We start from the raw sequence: 26,724 nt of genomic DNA, 5'->3' as shown, positions 1-26,724 counted from the left end.
CAAACAGGATGTTATGTTCAAAATCTAATTTTGGTAAAATGTTTAATTTCAGGGGCGCAGTATGTGCCCGGCGTTGGGCTTGGCGCTGCACCCCAAAACAGGAGCTTCAATTTCGAATATATACCGAGCTATCCACCGATTAGAATCGACAAATACAGGGGTGGTTCTGATATACAAAAGAGAATGACTCAAAGAGAAGATACGTTGAGGTTCGAGCAGGGCCGTATTAAGGCCTTGCAGGAAGAACGTTTGCATATACAGAAGAAAACATTTACTAAATGGATCAATTCATTTCTTTTGAAGGTATTATAATTTTTAAAAATATTTTAATGATATTAGCTACTTAAAAAAATTATATACTTGTTATTTTATGAATATGTTATAAATATTTTTTGATGTTCTGAAAATTAGTTAATTTAGAAAAAAAGTTTAAAAATAATATTTAGATAATATTGAAGATATTTATAAAAATGATTCACGTTATTTCATATTGTTGCTAGAATAAATCTTGTCTGCGAAAAAGAAAAGAATCCGGCGACTCGTTGAATCGATTACTTTCACTTTGCAGGCACGTATGGAAGTAGATGATTTATTCACGGATCTAGCGGATGGCAAGAAGTTACTGAAATTGCTGGAGATCATCTCTGGTGAACGATTGGCCAAACCTAACAATGGTCGCATGCGAGTACACAAAATCGAGAACGTGAACAAATCTCTAGCATTTCTTCATACGAAGGTAGGATTAATTAATTGCTTTCTCACATATTATTCAAATTAGCATTAATTTTTCCGCATTATAAACGTGTATTCGAGATAAATGCGTTTCGTTCCCATTATATGATCATTAAATTAATTAATAATCATACATGAATCTTTATAAAATATTTTTAAATAAATCGTATAAAATTTTATATTTTTTCGAAGAATATAAATTTAGGATTTTAGATCTTTTAAGCTTTTTAAAGGATTTAGGATTTTATATAATCATTCTAAGATATTCTAGATAGATTTAGATAGTATACAAACTAATGCATTACGTTTCTAATTTCTTGAATAATTGTTTGTTAAAACTAGAAAATAAAACTTTCTAAAGTTGAGAAAAAAAATAATACCTAAGAAAATTTAAAATATTGAATTTCACATTTCTTGAAAGAACAGAAAATTATACTTTATAATCGATTTCAGAGAACTGAGAATTTTCTCTCTGTTCTTTACTTATTCTCAATCTCAGTAAACGCTATTAATATCTCTATGAATTTTTTTCAGCAGTCTATCAATATTTGCAATTCATTTTACAAATAAGATTTACTATTCTCGGTATAATTAAACAAAAACTATTTGTTATTCAATTTTTTTTGAAATTTCTTTTTTCTATTTTAATTCCAACATATTCTTTAAATATAAGTGATTTATCATATTCGATATCTTCTTAAAATTAAAAAATTTCTTTTGGAGATATAGACTTCAGCATCTTTATTCATTATATCGATAAATCTAATTATTCATTAGAAAATAATTCTCACGCTTTCACAATTGTCTCTTATTTCACGTCAGCATTATAATCAATTATAAAGTTATATAAGGGATGACGCAAATAAAATTTGAAATTTTTTTCAGTAAAGCTTTTCCTCGTTAAAAATATTAATAAATGATTATATCCAATCTCTGATTTGCATTTATTTGATCATTTCGTTACATTCAAGCTATTAACCGTTTTAATAATTGAGATAATAAATTATTACATGTAATTATAACTACATGAATAATTGTAGATAAAAAAGTGATTAAAAGTATCAATTAAGTATTCAATTTTAAACTCATTATAAAATTAAAAGAAACATATATTAAAATTTTGAAAAATATTTATAATTATGATGCTGGTGATATTTACTTTTAATAACAAGAAAATTTATTCGTAATTATGTATTATTGATACATCATAAACCTAAAGCGTTTAATATCCTAAGAAAAACGTAGAATCCAGAAAAATTTTAAGTATAGGAATATTCAAGAGAATATGAAATTTAGAAAATATTAGAAATACAGAATTTTTAACTTTTTTCATACAAATATAGCGTTTTAAAATTTTCGATTTCTTGAGAAAATATAAAATCTAAAGAAATTTATAATGCAATTTCAGGTTTAAAAAAAAAAAAAACATAAAACCAACAAGAATATATAACGAATATTTTATATTTCTTGGAGCGTAAAGTTCTTTCTAACAAAATGTCTTCCGATTTTCCATGTCATTGCATAAGAATAAATTACAAAAGTCACAATACTTGGAAGTAATGTCTTTCAGACACGTCTTGCGCCTACGATCCCGTAAGTGCATTATGTCGCACCATATGCAGCACACATAAAACTATTATGTCATAAGCTACGAAGCGTAGAGGCCATTCACGAGGACTTTGCACTTGTAAGGATTCGCCTCGAGTTCCGCGTACACGTAGGACGTCTTTTCTAACCTTTATGGTTATACCTATCGATTATAAAAAGTGCATATAAACAATATATGTATTTTAGACAATAATAATCAGCATAATAAAATTTCATTTCGTAATATTTTAGAAATAATTGAGAAGAAAATTTTTTTTAATTAACAAAAACCAAAACTTATTATTTTTTTGGTTATATAAAAATTTCGTAGAAAATAATAGTATCTTAGATTTTTTTTTAGAAGTAATTATATTTTTTTCTATTCTCTAATCGATATTTAACGATATTATTCATTATATTTTCAGAAATAAATATAACCTATCTCATCATTGCTCTACTTATTTGACCCGGATTGATGCGAAATTCAATTAGTTGAATTCGAACGAAAGGAGAGAACTCGAAGAAATGAAAATACACACCGTGTCTTGCGAAATGTCAGGTCAACTTTCGTCAAATACTTTCGCGATTTGAAATTCGTCGCGCTTGCCGCGCCGATTTTCCCTAACTTTCTAAGCTGGATGAAAAATCGTTGAAACGTTCGTGAAATATATTTATATTAGCCAAGTATCATCCTTGAGAAATAATCCGTAGAAATAATTCTATTCAACAATCTAGGTAGAAAACATTGACCGTCATTATTCAATGACATATCATGTGATAAAATATATCGTGATTTGCGCGCCGAATTCGATTAGATGTGGTTATTCATGAATTTGGACGTTAAATATTGTTGTTACGCTATTTCGCTACTACAATAAATAATCGTTGATGATTTATTGCTTGAATTTATCATGATCTTATCAAGTACGATTTCAAGGCGTTTGATTAATAACTTTATGTGATGATAGTTATATAATAATGTTAAAAAATTATCTGAAATTAAGAAAACAAATTTTTATAAATATTAAAGAATTGAATGATGAAGATAATAGGATAAAATAATAGGATAGAAATTTTTTTATTCAAGAAATATTTTTAAGTAAAAATTGTAACTTTAATCCATAAAACATAAGTAATTTCTTTTGAATTTATTTCTTTATCGAAGAAGTGAATTCTTGATTGAGTGAATATGAAAAGTTATTCGTGGAAAAGACATGTTTTACGCATATTTATTACTGCTCCTTGTTGTTACGCGATTTGTGACGTTACGTAAAGCATTTTGCTAATCGCGTATAAAAAGTATAAAATATGCGGACGTGATCTTAAACGAGCATTAAATTTATATACCTATCTCGTAATCGATGCTGAAGTTTTCAATTTAAATTCTACATATTGTAATTGTAATTACAATCCATGTAATTACATACCTTCTGTCTGCTGTTTTATTTCCCAATAATAACTATTTATAGTTACACGAATAATATTGCTTAATTCAATAGTAAATAATATAACAACTTTTTATTATTTCTAATCTATTGATGAAGATTTACATGTAGTATTGATATAATGCAATAATAAATTTGTAGAAATTTCTTTTGAAATTTAAATACATTGTTCTCTGCTAATTTAAACATGTAACATTATAATTAAAGCATAGTAATTATATTTTTTATTATTATGATTATTTATATTAAATTTTTTTAAAAGAAAATCTATAAAAATTAGAATTTGAAAATTGATATATAATATGATAAAGAGGAAGAGAATGTTATGCTAAAATCTTAGAATAATGTTAAATTCGAGAAGTATTCTGTAACTATGCTTCCAAAACTGATAGTGGATGCCTCTCGCTAAGGGCTGTTCCCATAACTGAAAGAATCCGTGCCGATAGTAATTAGGAGGATATCCTTAGGCCATTCTAAGAAACCATAGTTTCCGTGAAACTTAAAACAGTCATGAGAACAATATTTCTCATTGTCAGTGTTTAAAAAAGAACGTAGACAAATTTAGATGAGGAAAAATGATCCATAGGATATTTAAAAGTGGAAATATTGAATTATTGAGATTATTAAAATAATATAATATTCATATATCTCTTAATATAATAAACATGTCTCTTATGTATTGAATTGTTTAAAATGTTAGATAACTAATTATTCGAGTATTGAGATATCAACAAAAAGATTTTGAATAAGGAAAAACTAAGAAATAGGAGAAAGAGAAAGAAGGAAAAAGAAAGTGAACAACTATTGTGTAACAAAAAAGAAGGAAGAGAGAGTGGTAAAAAAGGATTCACAAGAAAAATGAGATAACAAAAAGAATTATATAATAATGACAAAAAAATTGTTATTCAATGGCAATAATTACCATATCTTATCCAAAAACAAACGAAAGAAATTGAAATCAAAAAATAGAATCAGAAAGGTAATCTCTGAAAGAAGGACAGAAGGACAAACCATAGGCAGGATTAAAGGAATGAAACTCAGAGAAAGAGAGAAGGAAGGGTCAGCGACCGAGGCGAAACTTGCTAGACCGTGAGTCCCGCAGATGTGAAATGAAACCAGACGGCACATACGTTGCTCGTGTGTTGATCATTTCACGTTAGACACTATTCCGCCATAACCACTTACAAGAGCCTGTCCACAGTCTGGACCAACGCCTCTGGCTACCTGTGAACATTCAATGACACTGATTCCCTGATATTTTTCTCATGAAACCTATGATTCAATTACATTGACAGAGAATCATGTTTTATATACTGATTTTGTCTTAGAAAAATTAAAAATCTAAGTTAAATGATATTAGAATATAATTGAAAATTAATTCATGTTTTAATTCTAGAAATTGGATAATTAAATATCTTAAAGATTTGATTCAAATTAAAATAAAGGGACAGATTAGAAAATGATATCAAAATAATTGTGTTTGATAAGAAAACAGATATTAAAATTGATAAATTTGCTTTTAAACAAATAATATTATATTATATATGTATAATTATTAATTCTAAACAATTAAGTTTCTAATCTTACTCTACATCATGTTTCAATATAATACATGTATCAGTTAAATCAAATAATATTTATAATACATGTATCAGTTATTCCATTTTACAAATATATATCATTTAGGTTATTATATTATTTTATTTAATCAATAAAATACTTATATCAATATAAAATAATTTCTTCATATTTTTTCATGCATACATACATGATTAAAAACATGCTTGAAAAAACTGAGCAAAAATTTTCGGTGAAAGTACAGTCAGGGGAACGTGTGACTTGCATTTCTTAACAATTATTGTGAAAGGAATTGAGAATCAGAACAAACGTGTCACATTATATATATTTAGCAAAGAAAAGAAAAAAAAGAATTCAAGTAACTGTATGATAACCTTCGTTTTGAGACCACGATAAAATAAGAATCTGGTAAACAATAAATTGGAACAATCTCGTGTTATCAGCGGTAAGTTAATGTCACGAGAGTAATTGGAATGGGAACATAGTACAAAGATCAGGAAAATAATTATAAAAAATTTTGTGCAATTGCCCATGAGTTAGAATATTTTTATTTTTGACAATGATGCAAAATCATTCTTATTAATTTATTTAGCTGTTTAAGGAAGAATTTGTATTTTTTTCAAAAGAAAATGATATCACCAGCATTTATAGGATTTACGTAGGAAGCATGATTCAATGTTATTATGAATCGATCGATTTTGACGTGAAACAATTATTGAAATTCGTCTTCTTATTATATGTTCAGTATATAATATATCTTTTGAAGTATATATCCTATAATTTTATTTCTTTTGAAAATCTTAAGCCAAATAAATTTATAATACAGTAAATAGAATAGAATATAGTTAATTATTAAAAATTAAAATGGATATTATTTTTTAATAATAATTCGATATTTCTTACATTTTTTCGTGTATATACTTCTATATAAACAATCGATATTAATGAATTCATATTATATATTATATATATAAATTTAAATATTCAATTTTTAACTATGGTTTTATGGTTTATCGGTGACCTCGTATGTATTTCCCAGATTTCTCTTTTTAATACTCGCAGAGAAAGCAATATACGATGTTTCAAAATTCTATTCTATTCTATTCATATTTCTATTTATTATCAAATAAAAATATATAGAATTTAATATTCAGAAATATTGGAAATGAAAATATTAATAAAGTAAATGTAATCATACAAAATAATATATGAAAATATTTCATTGATAAACAAACACATTATGATTTTGAAACGATCCGTACACTTTATTTTATTTCAATTTTGTTATTATATTCTTGTATTTATTCAAATTTTTCTGAAATAGATTCTTTTAAAATAATTTCATTATTTTAAAATAGATAAAATAAGACAATAATTCGCGAAATGAATCATCGTGAAATCATCGTGAAATCATCATAAAACCGAACACAGTCCTAACCTAACTTCCTTCTAATAGATATCTCTTCATCTTGAATTTCTTATGCAATTATTATTTAGCAATTATTTAATATTGTTTTATATTACATTGCATAAAATTACATTTTTTGTACATAGCATTTATACAATTTAAAATTTTTTAATTATTCTCTGTCACAATAAATATTGATACGAAATATTATAAAAATATATAATAAATAATTTTGAGATAATTTTTGAAAACATCATAAATTAGTATTTAATTTTTTTAGTTTTTAATCTTATATTTTCATTTTTTACAATATATTTATACTTTATTTAATCTATATCTTAATTTATTGAAAAATTGAGGTTAAAGAAATAGAGTTAAAAAAAATTGTATAAAAAATATTAATATTTTATTTAATAATAATCACCAAATATTTTTCAAGAAGAAAAATTATCATCTTAAATTTGTTATAGCATTACCATTTGCAAATCGTTGCATTGCCATTAGTCAGGAACGAAATATTGCGGAATTGCTGATCAGAGAGTGGAACAGTGTTTCTTTGACGGTTCATCATTATGAAAACCGATTTATTTATTTCGTAGTTGTTGTATCATTTGGATATTATAAAAGATTTTTGTGCATTATGAATATATAAGGTATTTCTGATTAGAATCATATAGCATTATTATTATATTATATATTTTTTCTTTTTTTTCATTTTTTTTATTTAAAGTAGAACGTAGATAGAAAATGGAAGACAAAAAGATCACGTAAATAATTATTAAAAAATTTAAATAAATGATTCATTATAAAAGAAACAAACAAATAAGGAAAAGAAATTAATTTCGTATTTTTAGTGATTCTTATTACTAAGTTATTTGACTTAAATTACATTTATTATTTGAAAAAATATAAATATTTAAATTTATGAAAATTAAATTATTCATTCACTTTAAGATAAATAAAAAAATAAATAAGACTCGTAATATTTTTAAGATATTTTTATTGCTGTAAAAAAAATAATAAAGAATGTAATAATTAATTATGTTCTTCGAAAGATAAGTTTTACATTTGGTAAGCTAATGATTTGAAGAAAGCAGGAATTTTTTTGTATTTATAGTATCTATAATAAAGTTTATTTATTAATGTTTCAATACTATAATGTTAAAGAAATACAATCATATTCAAGTTATAATATCGTTAAAATTGATAAGGAAGATATATATAGTTGAAATATATTCAATTTTATTAAATATTTTTAGTAATTGGAGATCTGATATTACCACGATGATTACTATAATTCATATTTTTTATCACAATATATATTTCAAATATGTCTTTGTATATGCAATGTATTTTATATTTCCAATATTTTTTTTTTATTTTTTTAATTAAATTTTCGAATATAAGATTATATGCAAATTATATTATAATAACCTATATCGAAACTTTTTATTATCTTTTCACAGTCTTCTATCTTAACCTCACATTTTTATCCTAAGCAAATCAAATGATTTTAAATTTTTTAAATTAACGCCATCTAAGTGAAAACATCATGATATATCAATACTACTCAAATAAAGGGATCAAGAGGGCAGCATATTTCAAATTCACTAGTAATTTTCATCCACTAGATCTTTCCTTTTTCTCCTGTTTGCAAGACTCCTGTTTAAGTCAGGCCGCGTAGCGGTTTTCCTACGGCATCGTTTACAACTTGCGACGCGCATTCTTGGCAGGATTGTGGAATGTGGATCGAAGGCACGCGAACGTAAGCTTACAAAAGGACATTCTTGATCATGACCGTGCAGCATATGTGGTGCACCACGAGAGTCCCGATGTTTCGCCATCGTTTAAGGAATTGAACACTTCAGATGAGCTGCTTATTCGCTTTTACCGTTAAATTTGTTGAACATTCTATGTAATTTCTTCGAGTTGTTATCATTTTTTTTATCCTGAGTTATTTTTGTGCTTGCTATTTACTGTGATTTGTGTTTAAAACATCTTAACAATTTACAATAGTTTCTAAATCTTTTTTATAGTTTCAATAATGTCAACGTGAAAAGTGTTTTTGAAATACGTAGTATCCTATTTTCTAATTTTTGTTCAACAATAGCGTGGTAAGTGCAAATAGCTTAAAATTATTTAATTTTTTTATTTTTAAATAATTTTTAGTTTTTTTGTAATATACAATTCTATTGAAAATCAGTTCTATTAAAAATATTCTAATGTAATTTAATATATCATAAATGTATCTATTTTGATTAAAGTCGTAATTTTTTTTGTCGAATTTACGAATAAGTATGAATACAACAATCGTTATAATTTATATTTTCGCATAATTTATATTTATATTTGTTTCTTAATTTTTATCTTGATTTTCGTATATACTTTTAAATCGAGTACTTATAAATTATTAAATAATGATCATATCGGCAGTTATGATATATTTGCTTTAATACCGGTTTTTGCACGCTTAAAGAATTATATTATACATTATAGCGACATTGTAGCTATTTAACATCTGACAAAACAAATGTTCATAGATGAATATAGTGTAGTGATGGTCGATCTAATGAATATAGAAGTTGCATTCTATACTAAATGCATTAAGAATGTTTAGTCTCATTTCATAGGCTTCATGTAGTCTGTGAACTCGTTTATTTATTACAATTCTGATAGAATTAATTTTCTTGATTTACTTTATGTTTCTTCAAGAAGTGTTGAAGTGAACATGTGGCTTATTAATTTTAAGCTTAAGTTAATACTTATTATTTAGTAATTCATTATGCAAAATTTGATAGTTTATGGAAGACATTAAATCGCACGCGATCTTAAATTTATTTATTAATTTAAATAAATATACATTATGATCGTATTTTTTTTTAAATATCCTTTTACTAGATAAAATATATTAATAAGATTTTTTGATAAAATCAATTAAGATTCAATTATTATCATATATCCAATGATCAGAGTCTATTCTTTTTTTAAAGATACACTTAATCTAAAATATAAAAATTTTTATAAAAATTCTAAATATCACAACTTGATCATAAAAAATTCAAACTCATTTAACTCTTTTAAAAATTTCTACTTTTTTCACAAATTTTTTGGACATTTTGAACATCTTTTATATTACATTGAAAGTATCGTATATACAAGATATACTCGAATATACACAATATAATCGAAAATTTTGTTAAATATTCATCATCAATATCTCTTTGATTCTTCTTGATTCAATTAAATTCATAAAGAATAAAAAAAATTAAGAAAGAAAAATGAAAGAAGAAAATAAAAAAAAAACCGTTTTATTGGTCGGTAGATGATACTCGAGCTGATGTACCGTGGCTTATAACAAAAAGCAATCGGTCGATGAAACGAGTACTGGTTATTTAACGCCGTTGCCTTTATACCTGCTTATTGGTTGGCTGTCTTGTTGCACGAGTTTTAACTGTGCAACCCCACCTTTTCGCTGGATGTAACAGTACCGTATTCTCAGTCTTACTATGCAGTCCAAGGCTCATTCATTATTCATACACCATTCGTTGATACTCTGGTTGTTTATAACGTGATTGTATGCAGTTTAGATAATGAAAATTTGAAAATCGATCTTCGTGCACCTAATGAAATTATCAATAAAATATAACAAATATCAATTTATCAGTAAAATTATAGTATAAAATAATCATAATCTTTTATGTACAAATGAGTGTATAAAACAAAATTTTATATAAATTGTTAACTTTCTTAATTTGTTATCAACAGAGAATGGCATTGAATGGTCTTAAATAGTATTACGAGTAAAGATATAACATTGAATGATGGATAAAATTAAGATAAAAATGAATCGTTAATCTTTTTCAATTTATTTGTTTAACTTTTTTTTAAGTATTAATATTATCTTTATTTTTAAAAAATTTTTTAAAATTGGTAATATGAAATATTATATGTAAATTATATTTAATTTTTTTTTTTATAAATTCTTGATAATTATAATCATGCAAAATGAATGAAACTAAGAAAAATCATTTTTGTATCTTGTATATGAAAATTGTAACTATTGGCTGATAATGACTCATCATCCAGTTATCCTTTTTTCAATCCCGATTCTATAAAACATTAATAGCGATCAGAGTTTGATGAATTAAGTGGTAAAAAATAATAAACGGGACAGTGATGTAGCTAATACTTGCTTCGTTAACTATTATGTAGATTCTCAGATCTGTTATTAACGAGTGATCACATTGATCGTTATACATGCGACGAGCACACCAAACCTACAAATTATATGACAGGAAGTAACGTATTTGCTTTACTATATAATGTACATTCTATAAACTCACTGTCGTACTGAATTAATCATTGTAATGGTGAATGTGCGATGATTGATTCTAACACATAATTTACATTGATTTACAAGGTATTCGAGATAAAAACTTGTTTCCCATATTGCTAATTAATAATAAATAAAATAATAAATAGATATTTATATTTAGAATAATAAATAACTTTCGTATAGAAATGAAAATGTATTTCAATCGTGTTTTTGTTTATTTTTCTTAGAATATGTTATTTTTACGTTTGAATCTTCATTTTAAAAAATAACGTATTCATAATAAAATAATAAAACATATAATTTTACATATGTTTATAATACACATATAATTTTTGAATATTTATTTAAGTATTCGATAATTGTTTATGAAATTATGACATGTACGTATATTATTGATTAAAATAAAAATGGACGACACAATTTAACACAAGAACAACTTAACTTGACATACAATTTCATTTTATGAATTGTCTCATATCAGTCATTGTTAATGAATTAAGTTTCATTTTTAAAATGCGCTTTATTTTTATATTGACTCGTGTTTATTTACTTCTTATTCGTTGACGTAAATACTTACTGTTCCACATTATGGATTCCACAAGATGTCAGTTAACCAGAAAGAAACGATTTTCATTTCCCAATGGCCTTGATAGACCGGCATAAGTGATCAGACGGCATTCCAGCAATCGCGAGAACGTCGCGCTTCAGGCGCGCACTGCGATTAAATATAATAATGTAGTCGAGCCGTTTGTTGGCCCATGAGCATTTCTTCGGGCCCTAATCATCGTTCATAAGATCATTCGATCGAATGTATCGGAGAAATCAATGAAGCTATAAATTAAAAAGATATCGAAATACGACTATAACAAAGTTATAGAAAATTGATTAATAAATAAATTGCTATACATTTTTAATTAAATATAAATAAATAAAGTTTTATCTTTATTATTGCATTATTATCTTATGTTTATTATTGTCTTAATTATTATCATAAAATTAATTAAATATCATTTAATATTTTTTATTTTTATTGTAATTATTATATTTATTATTAATTATATTTATTATATTTATTTATATTTAATATTAATATTGAAGTTAATTATTTATATAGAATATTATAAGGAAATTAATTCTTTATTTTAGATAATAGAATCATAAATTGAGTTTTAATATTTATGATTTTATTATTATTATATATTTTATGAATTATTATTATCTATAAAAACTGCAGTATATACATTTTTCATAAATATTTATTTTATTTGTAAGACGCTATTAAAATTATGCTTATCTTATTTGATTTCCGTATTGATTTTCATATATATTCTTCAACTGTTTAAACTGTCAAAATTAAAAATGATTGATTGTTCAACTTAAAATATTTATTTTTAAAAGTTTATGACAAGCAGAAGTGGTCGGATGACGGACCCAATCTATCTCATTTCTTATTTTCAATAAGCGCATTATCATAATATGTTTTCTCAAGGCTGTCTAGCAGTTGTTACTTTTCACATGATGCAATGCAATTGAATGTCCATTTTATCATAGCAAGATGCTCATATACAGGCGCCTATTAAGGCCCACTGTTTACGCAATACATACGATGCCAATAGCCAACATGCATTCCGCTCTTTTACTTACTCATGCACGCAAATACATGTACACGTGTGTACGTTGGAATGCGAATATCATTGTGCCAGAAGTCCACCGATCCCTTCTCATAAATTTTGCGACTATATTATACAATTACATTCACTTAATTCAAAAATTGAAAGTTTTTATAAAATTTTATAAAATTTAGGAAAAAATTAAAATAAAATTATGAGAATTTTAGGAATTAATTAAATGATTATATATGTTTAAATAATTTCAAATTTATATTGCAAATTTGAATTATAATATTAATTTATTTTATTGTAATTTGTAGGTTCGTCTGGAAAGTATAGGAGCAGAAGATATAGTAGATGGAAATCCAAGATTAATATTGGGTTTAATCTGGACTATTATTTTGAGATTCCAAATTCAAGAGATAGAAATTGATGTAGATGAAGAAAATGATAGTAGTGAAAAGAAATCAGCCAAAGATGCTTTGCTACTCTGGTGTCAAAGAAAAACTAATGGATATCCTGGTGTTAACATTCAAGATTTCACTGGTAAGTATAACATTTTTAGTATCATAATTATTAATCATAAAATTGATTAACAATTTATATATTAATATATTAATATAATTAATTGTAGGATCGTGGAGAAGTGGTCTTGGTTTCAATGCCCTTATTCATGCTCACAGACCAGATTTGGTTAATTGGTCAGAACTTCAACAAAACAAAAATATCGACAATCTTAATTATGCTTTTGACGTGGCTAATTCAGAACTTGGAATTCCGCGGCTGTTGGACGCGGAGGATGTTGATACTGCCAGACCTGATGAAAAATCTATTATTACTTATGTTGCTTCTTATTATCACACTTTCGCCAGGATGAAAAACGAGATCAAAAGTGGTAAAAGAATTGCGAATGTAAGTAAATTTTTCTACTATATCTGTTAGTTTTGATACAATTATTGGTACAATTATTAAGAAATTTAAAATATTAATTTTAACAATCATAGATTGTGGGGCAAATGATGGATGCTGATAAAATGAAAATTCACTATGAAAAGCTCACAACAGATTTATTAGAATGGATCAAAATGAAGATAGGAGTTCTAGAGAATAGGAATTTTCCTAATTCCTTGGAGGGCATTCAGAGAGAATTATTAGCGTTCAAGCAATATAGAACGGTAGAGAAACCACCAAAATACAAGGAAAGATCAGAAATAGAAGCTCTATACTTTCACATAAATACCCAATTAAAATCATTAAATCAACCTGCGTTTACACCTCAAGAAGGTCAATTAATACATGATATTGAAAGAAATTGGGTAGAATTAGAACGGGCTGAGCATCGTCGAGAAGTTGCCTTAAGAACTGAACTTCTTAGGCAAGAAAGATTAGAGCAATTAAACTATAAATTTGAAAGAAAAAGTGTACTAAGAGAAGGTTATTTAAAAGAAATGATTCAAGTTTTAACAGATCCTAGATACGGTAGCAATTTAGCTCAAGTAGACGCTACAGTGAAGAAACACGAAGCTATTAGTGCAGATATCTTAGCTCGTGAAGAACGTTTTCATGATTTGACTAACATGTCGGAAGAACTAGTAAGAGAAAATTATCATGGGTTAGAAAGAGTGAGAATTAGAGAACAAGAAGTACTTCAGAGGTGGAAAGAACTTTTAGCTCTTCTAGATCATCACAAATCTAATTTAGTTGCCTTAAGTTCTCTCATGAGTCTTATGCGAGAGATTGATACAACTTTGGCTTCTATTCAAGAGCTGCAACTGAATTTTCAAAGTACAGATGTTGGTCCACATCTATTGGGAGTTGAAGATTTGTTACAAAAACACAGTTTGCAAGAGTTGCAAGTAACTGCTCTAGGGGAAACTCAAAGGAGATTAGGTAGACAAGCTGCTCAGCATTTAGCACAGCCTCAGAGTAAAGAAGTTCCTTTATTACAACAAAAACTAGAAATGTTAAATCGAGCTTATGATGATTTAGTAGAATATAGTAAGGAACGTAAAGCTCGGCTAGAAGATGCTAGGAATTTCTTCCATTTTCTTCAGGATCATGAGGATGAAGAATCTTGGTTGATTGAAAAACAACGTATTTGTAAAGCTGGAATATCGGCCAAAGATTTACGTGCTGTAATTTCATTACAACAAAAACATAAAGCTCTTCAAGATGAAATGAAAGTACGGAGACCGAAGTCTGAACAATTATGTGACGCCGGTAGAAAATTGATAGCTGATAATCATCCTTCAGCTTTGGAAATTCAAAATCGTATTGATTCGTTGCAAGAACATTGGAAAGTATTGGAGGAGTTGGCTGCTCTGAGAAAAAAACAGTTAGATGATGCAGCAGAAGCTTTTCAGTTTTATGCAGATGCAAATGAGGCGGATTCCTGGATGAATGAGAAAATGGCCCTTGTGACTTCTGAAGATTATGGCGTTGACGAACCTAGTGCTCAAGCGTTATTACAAAGACATAAAGATTTGGAAGGAGAACTCAATGCTTATAAGGGTGATGTACAATCATTAAATATGCAGGCTGAGAAACTTATAAAATCTGGAATTTCTACACTTGAGTTATCTGCTGATCCAGAACCTGTTGCAGAATTAGAACAAGAGGAATGGAGTAAGCTTTTTTTTTTTTAATTAAAATTTTTAAAAATTTTTTTCAAGGCAAAAATTAGAAAATACTTTGTTTCTTATTTTAGGTAAAGAAATAAGGCTAGTTCCTCAAGATGAATGGGTGGATGAAATAGTAGAAAGATTAGAACCTAGAACGGTTCTTGAAGAGAGATTAGTGCCTCAAGTAAAAAGTTTGTATCCATTTAGTGGTCAAGGTATGCACATGGTAAAAGGCGAAGTAATGTTTTTATTAAATAAAACAAATCCTGATTGGTGGAGTGTCAGAAAAGCAGATGGTACAGATGGATTTGTACCAGCAAATTATGTTCGTGAATTAGAACCTAAAATAATACATGTTCAGGTGAGAAGACCAGAAAAAGTTAGAGTAACACAGAGAGTGAAAAAAACAAAGATGGTTAAACAGTTAGTTCCTGTAAGAAGAGTGAAATCTATAAAATCAACAGTGAAGCCAGTTAAAAGGAAAATTGCTACTGATGGAGATAGCGTAGAAAAACGACAAAAAAAGATTAATGAAACTTATAGTGAACTTCAAGAATTAGCGCTAAGACGACATGCATTATTAGAGGATGCTATAAGACTTTATGGTTTTTATCGTGAGTGTGATGATTTTGAGAAATGGATTAAAGATAAAGAAAAAATGTTGAGAACTGATGACCCACGGGATAATGTTGAAACTGCTAAAAGAAAATATGAAAAGTTTCTTACAGATCTTTCAGCATCAGGAAAAAGAGTAGAAGCCATAGATGCAGCTGTTGATGAATTTGTTAGACAAGGACATAGTCAATTGGATAAAGTTAAAGCTAGACAGAGACACATTCATCAACTTTGGGATCATTTGAATTGGCTGAAGACACAAAAAGAAAAAAGTTTAGAAGGAGCATCCAGTGTGGAATTGTTTAATAGAACTTGTGATGAAGCTCATGACTGGATGTTAGAAAAAATTACACAATTAGACACTGCAGAACTTGGACCAGATTTAAAAACAGTTCAGGCTCTTCAAAGAAGACATCAACATTTGGAAAGAGAATTGGCACCAGTTGAAGAAAAAGTACGAAAAGTAAATTTATTAGCCAATAGTGTAAAGAGTTCTTATCCACATGAATTAAATAATGTAAATGCTAGACAAAATGAAATAAAAGAATTATGGAATCAAGTTCAAACAAAAGCTAAGGAACGCAGATCCAGATTAGAAGATGCAGTAGGTCAACAGATTTTCATGAATAGTTCAAAGAATTTAATAAATTGGGCTGTGGATATACAAGAAACGATGAAAGTTGAAGAACCTGTTAGAGATGTTGCCACAGCTGAACAACTTAGAAAACATCATATTGAGCTTGGAGAAGACATACGAACTCGAGAAGATGAGTAAGTATTTAAATTTCAATATTCTTTAAATTAATTTAGATAAAGATATAAACAATTTTATTTTTTGCAGATTTCGTGAGGTAGAAGAACTTGGAAATCAATTATTGCATCGTAATCCGACTTTAGTAGATGTCAGTGAACGCTTAGATAAATTGCATGGCTTATATCAAGCTGTAACATCAGATTGGATTGCAAAAGAAGCCTGGTTGCAACAATGTTTAGACTTACAGCAATTTAATCGCGAAGCTGATCAAATTGAAGCTACTACTAGTTCTCATGAAGCATTCCTAGAGTTTACTGACTTGGGAGAATCTTTAGATGATGTTGAAGCTTTATTAAAACAACATGAAAAATTTGAGAACACTCTCCATGCACAAGATGATAGATTAAAAGCATTTAGTGACACTGCAGATAAATTAATCGCTCAAAATCATTATGATAAAGATTATATCAATGATAGAAGGAATCAAGTCTTGGCTCGAAGGAATCAAGTGAAAGATGCTGCACAACGTCGCCGCGCAGCTCTTAAAGCCTCGGAACATTATCAACAATTTTCTGCAGAAGTGGATGATCTAAGAGATTGGCTAGGTGACAAAATGAAGACAGCATCCGATGAAAGTTATCGGGACTTAAATAATCTTGAACGAAAACTTCAGAAGCATGAAGCGTTCGAAAGAGAATTAAGAGCTAATGAAGGGCAATTAAGAGCAGTGAATAAAGCTGGAAAAGCTTTGATATCTGAAGAAAATTACAGATCAGACGATGTAGGAGAAACTTTAAAAGAATTAAATGATCAGTGGAATCAATTAGTAGATTTATCTTTGGAAAAAGGTCGTCGATTAAGACAAGCTGCTTGTCAACATGGTTATAATCGAACAATGGAAGATGCTAGATTGAAACTGGAAGAAATAGAAAATTGCTTGCAAAGTAAACAAGTAGGAGTAGATCTTAGAAGTTGTAAAGAATTGTTGAAAAAACATCAGACACTTGAAAGCGATATGTGCCAATGGGAACAAAAAGTGGATGATTTAGTCGCCATGGGTGAAGAAATGGCTCATGAAGGTCATTTTGACGCCGCAAATATATTGAAAACTAGCCAAGCGACACAAAAAAAGTACGTAATATTTTGGATTTTATAAATAGCATGAAAAGAAGTTAAAAATTATCAAAGAGTTAATTTTTTATTTTTTAATAGATTCCGTAGCTTAAAAGAACCAGCTAAAAGAAGACGAGAAGCATTAGAAGAAAGTTTACGTTTTCATAAATTCGGTTTCGAATTAGATGCTGAATTACAATGGATAAAAGATCACCTTCCTCAAGCATCCTCGACGACTCTTGGACAAAATTTGCATCAAGCTCAAACATTGCATAAGAAACACAAAAAACTAGAAGCTGAAATTGTTGGCCATCAACCAATGATAGACAAAACATTGGCTTCCGGGCAAGCTTTGATTGATCAGGCCCATCCAGAGAAAAAAAAGGTAATGATATACGTAATAAAAACAATTATTTGAAAACATTTTAGGAAAAATAGATATTTTCTCTATTATTGTCTTTTTTTTTTTTTACAAATATGAATTTGAAATAAAAATTTATAATTTTTGCACAGTTGGGACTATTAGAAGAATATTGGGTCAGCAGAGGTAAGGTTGGCACAAATGCATGAATAGTGTTGTTTTGTTTGAAAAGTAACAATGTAATTTGCTAAATAGCTAAATAGCTGTCTAAATCTAATTTATATAATATATAATAAAATTTTTTAAAAAAGTTTTTTCAAGTAAAAAACAAAAAAGCTAAAAATTTTAAATATATATTTTAAAAACATATATATTTTAAAAAACAAAAATTTTTTACAGCATGCATGTGCTTGTCTTACATAATTTATTTCAAGATTAAAATATATTTTTTAAAATAATATAGCATTTTATTATTGTGTTTTAAAATATTATATATATAATATTAATAGGATTTTACTTTATTTACTTTTTTTTTTTGATTAAAAAATTATATTTAAAATAAAAATGATTTAATGGTGGATGATAATATTGGTACCTTATGTTTTTATTTTAATATAATTAAGCAATAAATTATACTTTAAATCTATAATTAAAAATTTTTATTTATGTACAGATACGAGAATTATGCGATGTACTCGACGAAGCGTGGAGAGGACTCCAAGAAAAGGCCGCAGAACGAAACAAAGATTTAGAATTATCTTTAAAAGCACAAGAATTCTTCTTTGAAGCAGGGGAAGTTGAAAGTTGGCTGAATGAAAAGAATGATGTTCTCAGTTCCACTGATTATGGCAGAGATCGCGATGCCGCTACAAAATTATTAACAAAACATAAAGTGAATTTTTATAATATTTTTTTTTAAAAAGGCATACATTTAACATTTTATTAAAAAATTATTGTTTCTACAGGCAGTTGAATTAGAATTAGATACTTATAATGGTATTGTAACAGAAATGGGACATACTGCTGCCACTATGATTAATGCAAAACATCCTGACAGCAAAGCAATAGCAAATAAACAGCAAGCAATCGCTCAACAAATGCGAGCATTACAAAGATTGGCTACAGTAAGACAACAACGTTTGATGGAGAGTATGTATCGTCATGAATATTTTCTAGAAAGCAGAGAATTAGAACAATGGATTAAGGAACAGGAACAAGCGGCCGCTTCTGAAGATTATGGCCAAGATTATGAACATTTGTTGATACTACAAGCTAAATTCAATGATTTTAAACACAGAATAGAAGCTGGTTCTGAAAGATTTAATCAATGTGAAGAGTTGGCTAGAAAATTAATTGCTAATGAAAGTCCTTATATTCAAGATATCGAGAAACGACAAGAGCAATTAGGGTAAGATTTTAAATATAACTTAATTTCAATAATATATATAATATAGATTTAGAATTTTGTATAAGTTACATAAAATCTTTAATTTCACTAAATGCATGTGCACTTTCTTGAATTTTTGTAATAATAAATACTAGCACAATTTCTGCTAATATAGTTTTTAATATGGTTGTAAAAAGGTAATATAATGAAGGGTATAATTATATCGGTGTTGGGTTATTAACAACATTTTTGTATATATATTTAATGCAGACCAGATGATGATGATCCTGTAAGACAGGTGCAAAAACAGCATGATCTTATTAAGTAAGTATATATTGATGGATTTTATAACATTGTTTAATGTAAATATTGCATGTTTCATAATTCTACCGAAATATCTATAATTGATAAAAATATTTTAATGATCAAATTTAATTAATTAGGGAATCTTGGAAACATCTTCTTGGTCTTATTCGAAATCGTGAGCAAAGGTTACAAGCTGCTGGTGAAATTCATAGATTCCATCGAGATGTAGCTGAAGCTTTATCTCGTATACAAGAAAAAGAGGCAGCTTTACCAGAAGATTTAGGACGCGATTTAAATTCTGTACTTGCATTAATTAGACGTCACGAAGGTTTTGAAAACGATCTAGTCGCTTTGGAGGCACAACTTCAAGTTCTAGTTGAAGATGCATCTAGGTTGCAAGCACATTATCCAGGAAATAACGCAGTACATATTGATCAACAACAACAAATTGTTGTTGCTCATTGGGAAGAATTGAAAGAAAGATCTGCTCTTAGAAGAGATCAATTACAAGCAAGTTGTGATCTACAACGATTTTTGACCCAGGTCAGAGATTTGATGAATTGGGCAGCTGGACTTCGTGCCGCAATGTCAACGGAAGATAAAGTAAGAGATGCAGCTAGCGCACAAATCTTAAAGGCAGAACATGAAGCTTTAAAAGGAGAAATCGAAGCTAGAGAAGATAGCTTTAGTTCAGTTCTTGATTTGGGCGAAGCTATGGTTCAAACTGGGCATTATGCTGCTTTAGAAGTTGAAGAAAAATGTAATCAATTATTAGATGAAAGACAAAAATTACATACTGCTTGGCAACAGAAAAAAGTACATTTAGATCAATTAATAGATCTACATTTCTTCTTACGAGATGCTAAACAATTGGACAATTTATCGACCACTCAAGAAGCTGCACTGAGTGGTGATAACTTTGGTGATTCTGTTGAAGAAGTAGATGCCCAAGTAAAGAAGCATAATGAATTCGAAAAATTATTAGTAACACAAGAAGAAAAGTTAACTGCTTTACAAGAACACGGAGATAAGCTTCTAGCTCAGAATCATTTTGATTCGCCTACGATTGCTAGAAGATTAAGCGAAGTTGTACAAAGACGAGCAAGAATTCGAAATTTCTGCGATGCACGAAGAAGAAGATTAGAAGCTGGTTTATTACATGCTCAATTCGTTAGAGATGTTGCAGAAGCTGAATCTTGGATTGGTGAAAAGCAAAAGAAACTCGAGGCCGAAGCATCTAAAGGAGAAGTATCTAGTTTGGAGGATAAAATCAAGAAGTTACAAAAACATCAGGCATTCCAAGCTGAATTAGCAGCAAATCAGAGCAGAATCGAAGAAATAAAGGCTAAAGGAGAGAGATTGCTTCAACAGAAGCATCCAGCAAGTGCTGAAATTCGACAACAACTAGAACATCTTCATGCTTCGTGGAGAAAATTGCTATTGGAATCTGGAAATCGTGGTAGAGGTTTAGAAGAAGCTCAGGATATTTTAGAATTCAACAATCAAGTAGAGAAAATAGAAGCCTGGATAAGAGACAAAGAAATGATGGTCCAAGCTGGAGATACTGGAAAAGATTATGAACACTGTTTAAGTCTTCAAAGGAAACTTGATGATGTAGACAGTGATATGAGAGTAGATGATTCTAGAATAAAGACAATTAATGCTTTAGCTGATAAATTAATTAAACAAGGCAGGGACAATGAATCAAAAGCTATTCAACAACGTCGTGACAACTTTAATAATAAATGGAAAGGCTTGCAAGGAGCATTGAGCACTTACAGAGAAATGCTAGCTGGAGCTTTAGAAATTCATTTGTTTAATAGAGATATAGATGACACAAGTCAAAGAGTCATTGAAAAATCAGTTGCTATGAATACTACTGATATCGGTAAGGATCTACCTGCTGTTGAACATTTACAAAGAAAACAAGAAGCAATGGAACGTGATATGACTGCCATTGAAGGAAAATTGAAAGAACATAAAGCAGAAGCTAGAGAATTATCATTGAAATATCCAGACAAAGCACCTCAGATAAATGGAATATTATCAGAATTACAATCTAATTGGGACGACTTACAACGATTTACTCAACATCGTCGCGAAGCTTTAAATCAAGCTTATACTTTACATAAATTCCAAGCTGACTTACATGAGTTAGAACTTTGGGTAGCTGATACAATTAAACGTATGGATGAATCTGAACCACCAACAACCATATCTGAAGCTAAAGCCTTATTAGAACTTCATCAAGAAAGGAAAGCAGAGATCGATGGCAGACAGGATACATTCAAAGCCTTGAAAGAGCATGGACAGAAGCTTATAACTATTAATGAAGATGTCAAAGATAATTTGGAACATCTAGAGAAACTTAGACAAGGATTGGCCAATGCTTGGGAAACTAGAAGACAAAAATTAACACAAGCACATCAATTACAATTATTCAAGGAACAGGCAGATCAAGCAGACAGTTGGTTAGCAACAAAAGAAGCATTTCTTAACAATGACGATCTTGGTGAATCTCTATCTGGTGTAGAAGCATTATTACGTAAACATGAAGAATTTGAAAAAATGCTGATTTCTCAATTAGGTCGTATTGAAGAATTAGAAAAATTTGCAAATGAAATTTTATCGAAAGAACATGCAGATGCTAGCGTTATTAAGCAACGATTAGCGTCTGTTTGTACTAGAAGAGATAAATTACAGAATAATGCAAGAGCAAGAAGAAAGAAATTATTGGAAAGTCATCATTTACATCAGTTCCTTCGAAATATATACGAAGTTGAAGGTTGGCTTCATCAAAAACAACAAGTAGCAAGTGATGAAAGCTATAGAGACTCGTCTAATTTACAGAGTAAAATTCAAAAACATGTTGCATTTGAAAGTGAACTTATGGCAAATAAGGGACGAGTAGCAGCAGTAGTCAATGAAGGTAATATAATATTAATATAGAGTTATTCAATGATATCCAAAAATTTAGCTATATAATATCATCATATATTTTTAAATATATAATATGTATATGTTTCTTGTTGAAAATTATTCTTAATTTTAATAATTTTTTTATTAGGTGAAGCACTAATTGAAGAAAACCATTATGCTTCAAATAGTATTCAAGAGCGTTTAGATGAATTAGAAGCTGAGTGGCGTATGCTTCAAGAAACCAGTGAATTAAAAAAGAATAGATTAAATGACGCTTACCAAGCTTTACTCTTCGGACGAACTTTGGATGAATTCGAGACATGGATGGATGAAATAGAAACTCAATTGCAATCAGAAGATCATGGAAAAGACCTTTCTAGTGTAGCTAACTTATTAAAGAGACATACAAACTTGGAAAACGATGTTTTAGGTCATAATGAAGCTTGTGAATCAATTAAAGAAACAGCGACTAGTTTTCAGAAATCGAATCATTTTATGTGCGATGAAATACAAGACAGAGCGATGGCTACAATAAATAGATATCATAGTTTACAAGAACCAATGCAGATAAGAAGAGATAACTTAGAAGATGCTAAATTACTACATCAATTTGCAAGGGATGTTGAAGATGAACTACATTGGTTATCAGAAAAAGAACTTTTAGCTGCAAGCAATGATTTAGGAAGCTCTCTGACCACTGTACAACGATTGCAAAAAAAACATCAAGCTTTGGAAGCGGAATTAATTTCCAGAGAACCTGTAGTCGCGTCTCTAGTTAGTAGAGCTACAGTTATGGTAAGAAGCAGTCATTTTGCTTCAGAAAAAATTGAAAAATTGTCACAAGAATTACAAGATAAACTTTCACATCTTAAAGATTTAGCTAGTGTTAGAAAATTACGTTTACTCGATGCTGTTGAATCACAAATGGTAATAATCATTTTATTAATATATAGAAACTAATTTATTAGACAGATAATTATGTTTTAATATTTATTTGCTAGTTTTATGCTGAAGCAACAGAAGCTGAACAATGGATTAAAGAGAAACATCCACAATTAACTGCTACAGATTATGGAAAAGACGAAGATTCTGTTCAATCACTGTTGAAAAAATTAGAGGAAATAGAACGAGATTTAATTGGTTTTGAGAATAATACTATTGAAAACTTGAGGAAACTTTCACATGGACTCATAGATAGACATCATTTTGATAGTAATAATATCACACAGAAACAAACAGAAATCGAACAGAGATTTAAGGAATTACAAAAATTAAAAGAGTATCGATTTCAACGATTACGTGAAAGCGAGAAATTCTTTAAATTTATTAGACAAGCAGATGAAGTTATTGAATGGATTGGAGATCAAACAACCGTAAGTTTCTTATAATAAAAGCTTTTTTTTTTCAATATATTACAGATTCTATTGTTATTATAATATAAAAATAAATTTTTTTCAGGTTGCTGCTTCAGAAGATTATGGTCGTGATGTAGAACATGTAGAGCTTCTCATTCAGATATTTGATAACTTTTTAGCCGGTTTAACAACAAGTGAAGGTCGAGTATCAGCAGTATTAGATGAAGGACAAAAATTAATTCAAGAAAATAATCCAGAAAAAACTAAAATTTTAATGAAAATCGACGAAACAAAGCAACAATGGGAAGATTTAAAGGAATTAGCGCATGCTCGACAAGATGCATTGGCAGGTGCAAAACAAGTACATATGTTCGATAGAACTGCTGATGAAACTATTTCTTGGATTCAAGAAAAAGAAACTGCTCTTAGTTCTGATGGTTATGGTCATGATTTGGAAACAATCCAAGCATTGGTAAGAAAGCATCAAGGATTTGAGACGGATTTAGGTGCTGTAAAAGAGCAGGTATTTCATAAATATCTCTTTTGATGTAAATGTAAATTCAAAGTACAAGCTAAAAGAATTTTGTTGTCAGGTTGAATTGCTGATGGACGAAGCTTCTAGATTAATTGAATTATTCCCAGATGCTCGTTCACATATAGAAGTAAAACATCAAGAAGCTGAAGCAACTTGGAATGAATTATTAGAGAAAGCAGCTCAAAGAAGAAGCAAACTCTCTCAAGCAGAACAACTGCAGGCATACTTGGGTGAATACCGAGACTTGATGTCCTGGATAAATGAAATGGTAGCCAAAGTAACAGCTCCTGAATTAGCTCGTGACGTGCCAGGTGCTGAAGCATTGATATTGAGACACAATGAATATGAAACAGAAATTGAAACACGCAACGAAGCATTTGATAAATTTTACAAAACGGGTCAGGAATTGATAGAAGAAGGCCATTTTATGGCAAGGGAAATAGAGGAGAAAATATCTGTTTTACAACACAGACAACAGTTTCTAAAGGACACATGGGAACAGAGAAGACATATTTATGAACAGAATCTAGATACTCAATTGTTCAAACGTGATGCAGAAACATTGGAAAATTGGATTGTGAGTAGAGAACCTATGTTGAACGATGGTAAGTTAGGAGAAAGTATTTCTCAAGTAGAAGAATTAATACGGAAGCATGAAGATTTTGAGAAGACTATTGAAGCGCAGGAAGAAAGATTCAATGCTCTTAAGCGTATAACTATGTTAGAAAAAGCATTCCAAAAGCAGCAAAAGGCAGAAATGGCTGCCAGACAAGCAGAGAAGGAAAGAATAGAACGTGCACGTTTCGAAGAGCGGAAACGTAAGGAAGTACAAAGGATAACTGAGGAAAGGAAACGTGAAGAAGAACGAAGAAGACTACTTGATAGTCCTCACCATGCTGTGCATGATGAATTTAATGGAACAACTGAAGAACATGAATCTATTAATAAACTATCGCCTCTGAAAGCTTCAACCACAACTGAAGGTTTAGATTCGACACCAGTGCAAAAGCCACATGGTATTTCTCATGTATTTGGTGAGAAGTTGAGAAGAACAACTCCTGATATTAAACGAGCAGAGAGTATGAAAGTAGATACGAAAAAACCGAAAAGAACACCTAGTTTCACGACCAGAAGAAGAACTCAGAGCTTTAGGAAACTTCAGAGGATGGAAAATATGGATGCTCTTCCGCCAGTAGAAATTCAAGGTCTATTAGAAAGGAAACATGAACTTCAAAGTGCTGGTAAAAAAGCAGCTGTACGTTCGTGGAAGCAATACTATACAGTATTATGTGGACAGCTTCTGTGTTTCTTTAAAGATATGGAGGATTTCTCATCAAGTAAAGCAGCCACTGCTCCTATTACTATTTTCAATGCCATATGTGAAAAAGCAGATGATTACACCAAAAAGAAAAATGTGTTTAGATTGAAATGTACAGATGGATCAGAATTTTTGTTCTTAGCACCAAGTCAACAAGAAATGGAAGATTGGGTCAATAAAATATCATTTCACGCTAAATTACCACCAAGTCTACAATTATTAAGTTACGATGAATCGCAGAAGGAAGGTCTGGAAAGATTACAGAATGTAACTATAGATCATGTTGATGATACTATTTCAACTGGTAGCAGTCGTGCTTCGACTCCGGAGTTAGAACGAAAAAATTCTGTGATCAGACGTGATATATCAAATCAACATTCGCCAAGTAGTGTACAAATTGAATTTCTTCAAATGCACAGACAAAATCAACAAAAACGCGATTTGCAAAGTAATACTGAATTTTTAGCTACTCAGAGGAATGAACCACCTCAGACACAGACAGAATTCTTACAAATGCATAGACAACAACAATTATTAGCACAGCAACAACAATTGATACAACAAGAACAATTGGCAAGTCAGAGAGATCAATATCAACCAAATTCCGGAGAAAAGCCACCTATTCCTCCAAGAGGGGCACCTCCTCCTATTCCAATGAGATCTCCTAGTTCAGAAACTATTCCGCAATATAGACGTGATGGTATATAGCTTAAATAAATTTTCTTTAAATTTCTTAAACAAAAA

At 29.2% G+C, this 26,724-nt stretch overlaps 1 protein-coding gene and 1 long non-coding RNA gene across 8 annotated transcripts in view; one reads left to right on the top strand and one right to left on the bottom strand.

The window, feature by feature from the left end:
- kst (spectrin beta chain, non-erythrocytic 5 kst) overlaps positions 1-26,724 on the top strand; it is a 46,013-nt gene that overhangs the window by 17,012 nt on the left and 2,277 nt on the right. For 3 of the 7 annotated variants that reach the window (XM_086908100.1, XM_086908097.1, XM_086908094.1), the window contains exons 2-18: positions 53-303; positions 569-736; positions 13,017-13,242; positions 13,331-13,608; positions 13,701-15,321; positions 15,404-16,703; positions 16,774-17,817; positions 17,899-18,184; positions 18,313-18,351; positions 18,834-19,052; positions 19,126-19,568; positions 19,818-19,871; positions 19,991-22,782; positions 22,921-23,699; positions 23,774-24,145; positions 24,231-24,650; positions 24,721-26,680. In XM_086908100.1, the coding sequence (XP_086764226.1) occupies positions 184-303; positions 569-736; positions 13,017-13,242; positions 13,331-13,608; positions 13,701-15,321; positions 15,404-16,703; positions 16,774-17,817; positions 17,899-18,184; positions 18,313-18,351; positions 18,834-19,052; positions 19,126-19,568; positions 19,818-19,871; positions 19,991-22,782; positions 22,921-23,699; positions 23,774-24,145; positions 24,231-24,650; positions 24,721-26,680 (12,121 nt within the window). In that variant the 5' untranslated portion in view covers positions 53-183. The remainder of the gene's footprint in view (positions 1-52; positions 304-568; positions 737-13,016; positions 13,243-13,330; positions 13,609-13,700; positions 15,322-15,403; positions 16,704-16,773; positions 17,818-17,898; positions 18,185-18,312; positions 18,352-18,833; positions 19,053-19,125; positions 19,569-19,817; positions 19,872-19,990; positions 22,783-22,920; positions 23,700-23,773; positions 24,146-24,230; positions 24,651-24,720; positions 26,681-26,724) is intronic. The other 4 variants (XM_086908098.1, XM_086908095.1, XM_086908096.1 and 1 more) reach the window with 4 other exon arrangements.
- On the bottom strand, positions 4,325-7,340 carry LOC147657649 (uncharacterized). Its single transcript, XR_015292067.1, has 2 exons — positions 7,227-7,340; positions 4,325-4,988 (listed from the first exon to the last, which is right to left on the bottom strand). It is a non-coding gene; the product is annotated as an uncharacterized LOC147657649 (long non-coding RNA).

The sequence above is a fragment of the Apis florea genome, unplaced genomic scaffold (genome assembly GCF_048593485.1).
Source record: "Apis florea isolate Af1SG1 unplaced genomic scaffold, ASM4859348v1 contig_3036_pilon, whole genome shotgun sequence".
In the NCBI taxonomy this organism is placed as follows: domain Eukaryota; kingdom Metazoa; phylum Arthropoda; class Insecta; order Hymenoptera; family Apidae; genus Apis; species Apis florea.
Note: the sequence above shows the minus strand (reverse complement) of the source record. Positions and strands in the feature narration are given on the sequence as shown.